Genomic DNA, 7174 nt, shown 5'->3' with positions numbered 1-7174 from the left:
CTCAATTGGTTGTGTACCTCACTTAGAATCTCACCAAATGTTGGTTGAGATTTATTTCTTGTATAATTATGTGATGGGCTTTTGGGCTAAGCGAGCCTTCGGACTAGAGACAAGGTGTTGCTACGATGGGTGGACTGAAGAGCAAAAACAAGTCTTTATGGACAAAGTGGAGGCGGTGATCGGGTCGATGAGCCTTCGGGCAATGTAAGCCTTGAAAGCTAAAATCTTTCAATGTAACCAAAAATTACTGATCTCATTTAAAACAGACTAGCCAATAAAAAATTTAAAAAAAAAAAAAAAAAAAAATCAATTGAATTGAAGCGTCTACTCTTACTATTTCTGCTCAAATAGTTCGATGGTAATTGTACAATTTGGATAAGATTCCGGAAAAAGCTCTTTGGGACTTGTTGATTTAAGCGATGCTAAATAGGACCTCTTTAAATATGATATGATATAATTGGGTCTGATTGAAACTAAAACCACCAACTTGCAAAAACTATGAAGAACCGGGAACTTTGACTGTTTATTTCTTGTCAATAAAAGACATTGCATTGATAGCGCAGTACGAAACTTTGATACAAATTGCGCAACTATCATGGATTCGTGGATGTGGAAACACAAGATTCAATGCCATTCAGCTGAAAAAGTTGATGGTGAAGTGACGTTGAAAAATGAAAACTGATAAAGAAACAACTTTTTGGGCACCATCTGCACTTATTCTTCTCTAATGGAGTTCAAATATTAACCACCATATTTTGGTTTCCCTTCGGCTAAGTGGCTTGTTAGTATCATGGATGCATGTTAGTATCATGGATGCAACACCATCTCCAGTTTCTTTTCAAGTTCAACAACCTTACAACCAATAATTATAACATAAAAAGTGTCTCAAACAAGTCCATTATCCCTGTACCTGACTCCTGTCCAACTAGCTCATCCCATGCCACGTGCATGTGTATCTCATTAGATTAGCAAAATACACAAAGCTAGGTGTATTTGGTATTCTAGTAGTCCCACAAGGCCAAAAATGTAAGACAAGACCCTCTTAACTACCCCCGACTTCAATATTCAGGCTTTATTCTAACCAACCAAGTAAAATGGAAAATATCTCTGATACCAAGAACATCTGCTTTTTCACAGAATCCTTGTTTAGTTTTCAGGTATTACAGACAAATGGGGAACCGCCTTGTCAGCACTCTCAAGGTGTAAGCTGTAGGTTCTCCATGTGGCAGCTGAAAGTAGGGGGACCTACATGTAAAATGTCCCAGCACCAAATCGCCAAATCATTCTGAGGAATGAAAATATTTGCTAGTTTGGGATCCGATTGCCTCGTTGCCCTTTGAAAGGTTGGGTCAATTTGATCATTGTGAGGAGAGAGGGATGGGGGAAGCAATTTGATTGGGAATTAGTTATGTTTTTATGCTAATATGGTCTAGGATGCATTGTTTCAAAAGTTATTTTGGACCACTAAGTCTCAAAATTTTATATTTTTAATAGTTAATCGATCAGAAAACATGGTCTTGCTTATTCAATTTATCTGCACAAGGTGTATGATTTATTTCAGTTCTACGAACATTTGATTCTACAAATGTGCTTAGCTAGCTTCTTTTTGGTTTTCTAATATAGAGATTCAACTATTCAACTATGCGCTCAAAAAATAGATAAAAGTAAGTTAAAGTTAAGTAGACGAACTTCAATAGAATCTCATGGAAAAGCGTAACATCCACAACAACATAAAGGATTGGGGATGACATAGCAGTCCAATTTTCTTTATCATTTATAGTGTAGTTCATATTTACATTTTGCGAAAAAAATGCAGTTAAGCTCTCATATTGAGTAACTGCTACGCAGCTCTAAGAGCTGCTTATCGAGATCGAATTCAGAGGGGAGGATGAAAATGAGCTATCACATTCACATTCTAAATCCTCGAATCCCCAAAACTCATCCTCCTCCTCTTCATCCTTTGGTATTTTCCACTTCTCTTTGAGCAGCTCTTCATCCTCCATTACTTCCAATACCTGTTAATATCAAAAGTAATAATATGAGAGCCTAACAAAATAGGAAAACAATCATCAACTGTTAATTTCTTACTTCACGTACAGTAGTCGCAAAATTAATGAGTTCACTCACATTACCTTCATGGCCAAAATGGAGGGGAAACTAATAACATAGTATTCTAAGATAGCAAATAATGCTGCTAATAACTTGTGTTGTACAGTGATCATTTTTTATGATCCATCTAATAACTTTTGGTAGCGGGCACTTCTGATTAATGATTATAACCCTTCATTTCCAGGTAAAGAGTGCAAAAAATTCAGTCAGATGGTAGAAATTGAGACAGCAATATAAGTTCCACAAAGATACAAAGATGGAAAATATTGGTGTACGTCGTAATCCTATTTTGTTTCCTATCATTTTGTGGTTCCTGAATTCCATCGGAAGATTCACGTGTATTTGTTTCTTTAGCATTCTGAAATCTTATCTTCACGGACTTTTTCTAAGGAGCTATATATTATTGGACTGTTGGTTACGTGGGTCCTGGGTGATTAGTCCGCAAATGTAAGACAAAGCCCCGAATTGCTTAGCGAACAACATAAAATACTAAACTGAAGTTGAAAGACGGAAAAGACGGATGTGGTGCAAATAGTATAATGAGGTGAAGTCAGTTCACGCAAACCACCAAGTTTCTGTAATGGTGACGATGGACAATTTTAAGAACAAGTACCTGCATGTCCAGCCAAACACATACTTAAGTATTCTTATGGATGGTCAACCACTATAGTTTAATTGATTTCGTGATAACAGCAATACAGTATGATAGTTACTAGTTTTCTTTCATAGGTAGTTTATACAGCTGAAGTGGTTTAATGATTCTGATCACCTAATAATTAGCTTTGTAAATTATAGAAGACTAAAACTAGAGATGGCAATTGAGTCTACGCAACAAGAAAAGGATGGACTCTTAGACAATGATACCTTCTTCATATTTCTGTCAAAAACAATTTCCTTAACTCTACAAATGTTTGTGACAGTATAAAAAGTTATGAAGACATATCTAATAAGTGTGCATATATTTAGAGAATTAGGGCATCTCCAATGGGGGTGTAAAATTACACCTCCACTTAGATGCTAGTAGGATTTTACAGCTCCAATTGCAAATTATTGTATACCCCATAAATATCCACTCTCTATTGTTTCCAATGGAAAAATATAAAAAAAGTTTGATTTTAAACACGGACGACACTTAAGGTGACATTCCTCTTTAATTTAAATTAGGACGTCACTTTAAGTGTCGTCTGAATTTAAAATTTTCAAATTGTGATTTTAGAACTAGAGTCCGAATGTTTTTTTTTGTTTGGACGTGGGTTCAAGTGTCGCCCGAGTTCTTTATTAACTAATAGTGAGATAGGGAATTTCTCACTCCCTCTATCAACTAGTTGGCTATTACCTACGGTATACCACCCCCAATCAGAAAGAGTTTTTTATTGACATTTGGAATACAAAATTTACACTCTATATGGTTTACATCTCTATTGGAGATGCTCTTAGAGGTGAATGGTATGGGCAAATGAAGGTATAAAATATGAAAAGAGTAGAGAATAGAAAATAAACACCTCACTCATGGTTGGTCGCCAAGTGGCGGCTGATCGAATGCAGAGAGAAGCGGTGAAAGCGAGCCGCTCCAACTGTGCCACATCATAGTCCCCCGCAAGCCTTGGATCTACTAGCTTTTCTAGTGCATCCTCATTAAGTATAGGTTTTGCCTGTTATCATATTAATACCATTAATTATTAGTCTTTGGCTTATATAGGAGAATAGGTAGGCTTTTTTTTCTTTAGTAAAGCAACACTCAATCATATCATTATCAACTAACACTGAATGGTGTGGAAAAGAATGAGAATTACCCAGCTAGACAAGCTCTGGTGGGATCCATCGACAGGCCTTCGACCAGATACGATTTCCAGCAGAAAGACTCCAAATGCAAAGACATCTGTCTTCTCGTCGACAATTCCATGCATGAAATACTCAGGTGCTAAATACCTGGCAACAAAACACATAAAATGATAAATTCAACTATTGAAAATAATGCTTAATCTGAAGAATTATATAATGCAATTACAGACCCTAGTGTCCCTTCAATTGGATGGATTGAGTGATGAGACCATTGAGTTGGAAGCCATTTTGCCAAACCGAAATCCGAAATCTAGTATAATCATAGAAACACATTTATCCAACTCAATAATGGAATATTGGTTCATTGCCAATAAAAAAAGACAAAAATGAATAGAAGCCAAACCTGAGGCTCAAAATCGGAAGTAAGCAGAATGTTGGAGGCCTTAATGTCTCTATGAATTATTCTCCTTTGACAGCCTTTGTGCAAGTAATTGAGTCCTCGAGCGGTTCCCACCGCGATTTTGTACCTTAGTTTCCAACTTATTGCTGGTGATTCTTCGTCTGCATACACAAAAAAAATCCTATTATAATACATCAAATTCTACCAAAATATCCTCTAATATGATCTGGTTTTCAAATTTTGTACAAATACCATGAAGAACTGAAGCAACAGAACCGTGTAGTGAGAACTCAAAAATGAGATAAAGGCCATTGTCAATGCAACATCCCAACAAAGAAGACACATTTGGATGATGAACATGACCAATAGTTCCAAGTTCTGTTAAAAATTCCGTTTCTTTTCTCTCATCATCAGCAGCTCTATTTAGCCTTTTTACTGCAACTACTTGACCATCTTTCATAACTCCCCTGTAAACCTCTGCATACCCTCCTCTGCCCACCAAGTTATCTGATCCCAACAATGCCAAAATTCAATACTTCAGTCACATATTTAAGGAAATGGGGGATTTGTTTCTTTTCAAAGACAAGTAAGCTAACAAACAAAAGAAACATACAAACACACCTGTGCTGAAGCCATCTGTTGCTTCAAATATTTCCTCATATGTATAACATTTGAAAGTGGGCTTTTGAGATAACGGTTCTATAACTGGTAAAATCAACTTGGTTTCAATGATTTTCTCTTCACGAAGAGTGTTGTTAGTTTCTTTAGAAAAAGAAAATAAACGTTTAAAGCTACTCTTTCTTAGATACAAATAAGGCATTTCTGCTAGTTTTCTTCAACGGGGTTGCTTGTTTTGAAGCAAAAAAGAAGGCAACTAACATACACTATTTGTAATAAATATCAGAGTGAAACAACACCAACTCCTACATTTGAAGCATTGAGCAAATTTCTAAAAGGGACAAAAAAGAGAAAAAAATTCTCTTGCACAATTCTATGAAAGAAAGTTAAGAACTAAGAAGAATTAATAAAGAGACCACTGAAATGCTTTGAAGTGAAGATCAACTGACCAAAGACAAAAGAGGAGAGAGACAAAGAGATAATAAGACGGGCTGTGGTTTATTAATGAAGTTGCCACTTGCCAGTACTGTTTGACACAAGGAGTTGTGCATAGAAAATGAGAAGGGGTTGGTTATATTAACGAAGGGAAGAAGAAGAAGCCCCAGTACTCCAGTTTGGCAGGACAGAGTTGAGATACTGCTTGGTTTAGTTCAAACACGTGGTGGGACATGAGGCATACAGCTGTACATGGAGCAAGCCATCCTCTTCTCTAGACAAGAAATGGAGTTGTTTGGTTACTCTGGTATGGTCACTAACTCACTATTTTGGTACTTAGACTGCTCATTTCTGCCCCATCTTCCAGGGATTCATTTTTTGTATTTTCCTTTTTAGATTGCCAAATGGTTTTCTGACAAGTCACCATTCATGACATGTGGATCAATGTGTGTATCTCCGCCCATCCATGCCACAAGTCTGCCCTGTGAGGAAACCACCAAAATTGCTAGCATACCCTCTCCATTTAAATGAAGTACAAGTGATTTATCTAGCAGTTAGAAAAAAAATCTGTATGTAATTAATTAAATGCATTTCTACACAAAATTATTGACTTGTTAATTTGATCGGTAGCCAAACTACGGTTTTTATGAGAAATCAAGTAGGGCAGATTAACAATTTTAATGAGAAAGCAATGAGTTATTTATGGTAATCCTGTTTTGATTTGGATAGCTCCTACATTGTCAATATTCATAATTTCGCAAGTACAGAGTTCAATTCTAACATAAATAATCTTGTTTTGATTGGATATACATTGTCAATATTCATAATTTCACAAGTACAGAGTTCAATTCTAAGGTTTAGTTTTCCTCATTTTTCAAGTATTTATATGATCAACTGATCAATTAACGCTGAAAGCCTGAAATGGAACTAGAAAATTAAGGACGGACGCAAAGGTTCAACATGACATATAAGAATATTCCTGAAGCGTAAACCGTAGAGACCAATGAGTACAGAATCCACCTTTCTACCAAGGGCATTCCCATGCAAGGTGACCTTAGGAGAGCTCATCCAAATTGACCCAATTTCCAGAATTACTCGCCCAAAAGTAGTCATCCCAATGCGATTGATAATTTTATTATTCAGAGAGAATGTTAAATAAAAAATTACCTTAGGACGTTTTTTTCCAAACTTTGGAGGGACGAAACTTTGTAGTTTCGGTAAATCTTATGTTTGATTGTCATAGAATGTTAAGGGACATCCTATCTCTCACTCTCTCAGGCACGTGACATGCACACTATTCACATACAACGACTCTAGACACACGAATACTCGCACGCTCGCCAAGATCGGTTTAACACTAATGACTTATTATTCGACTTCATCTCGTGACTCATCATTGCTATCATTAGCATCAGGTTTTTATCCACTGCAATACTCAAATCATTGTCATCATCACCTCTTTAACGACACTCTTTCTGTATTAGCTCAAACAACATAATATCATGAACCACAGCACACGTGCAGTTTATAAAGACGTGTCGCTCATCTTGACAGCACACATGTCCATACCACCACACGTGTTATACCAACTACTTGCTCACCTTAAAGTGCTGGATACGTAAGAATCTTCTTATTCATGAAGAACGAGCATTTCTATCCACCCAAAACACTCATTTTTCTCTATTCAGATTAGAACTAAGTCATAAATATTTGGTGTAATATCATGTTAATCTCCTATGATGAAAATAGACATTTACATATAACATAATAGTTTTTTCATAATTAATTAGTAACACTGCCCAGATTTCCTATACTATCGCACAGTCCAAC

At 36.3% G+C, this 7174-nt stretch overlaps 1 protein-coding gene and 1 long non-coding RNA gene across 2 annotated transcripts; one reads left to right on the top strand and one right to left on the bottom strand.

The window, feature by feature from the left end:
* Positions 1-1669: 1669 nt before the first annotated feature.
* On the bottom strand, positions 1670-5710 carry LOC147508828 (Protein kinase superfamily protein). Its single transcript, XM_086601193.1, has 7 exons — positions 4913-5710; positions 4544-4798; positions 4295-4452; positions 4122-4201; positions 3903-4038; positions 3612-3761; positions 1670-2015 (listed from the first exon to the last, which is right to left on the bottom strand). The coding sequence occupies exons 1-7, from the start codon at positions 5109-5111 to the stop codon at positions 1851-1853; spliced, it is 1143 nt and encodes a 380-aa protein (XP_086457319.1). The 5' UTR covers positions 5112-5710; the 3' UTR covers positions 1670-1850.
* LOC147508827 (uncharacterized) lies at positions 5512-6053 on the top strand. The gene is made up of 2 exons (XR_015218255.1): positions 5512-5651; positions 5741-6053. It is a non-coding gene; the product is annotated as an uncharacterized LOC147508827 (long non-coding RNA).
* The last annotated feature ends 1121 nt before the right edge of the window (positions 6054-7174 follow it).

The sequence above is a fragment of the Coptis chinensis genome, chromosome 3, assembly GCF_015680905.1.
Source record: "Coptis chinensis isolate HL-2020 chromosome 3, ASM1568090v1, whole genome shotgun sequence".
Taxonomy (NCBI): domain Eukaryota; kingdom Viridiplantae; phylum Streptophyta; class Magnoliopsida; order Ranunculales; family Ranunculaceae; genus Coptis; species Coptis chinensis.
Note: the sequence above shows the minus strand (reverse complement) of the source record. Positions and strands in the feature narration are given on the sequence as shown.

Bases quoted from the DNA above. Each gene is read 5' to 3' on its own strand.
- LOC147508828 (XM_086601193.1), bottom strand. From the start codon at position 5,111: ATGCCTTATTTGTATCTAAGAAAGAGTAGCTTTAAACGTTTATTTTCT. The intron at 4,039-4,121 runs GTCTGTAATTGC...TTTTGTTGCCAG, and splicing joins CCAATTGAAGGGACACTAGG to GTATTTAGCACCTGAGTATT. The intron at 3,762-3,902 runs GTAATTCTCATT...ATATGATAACAG, and splicing joins ACCAGAGCTTGTCTAGCTGG to GCAAAACCTATACTTAATGA.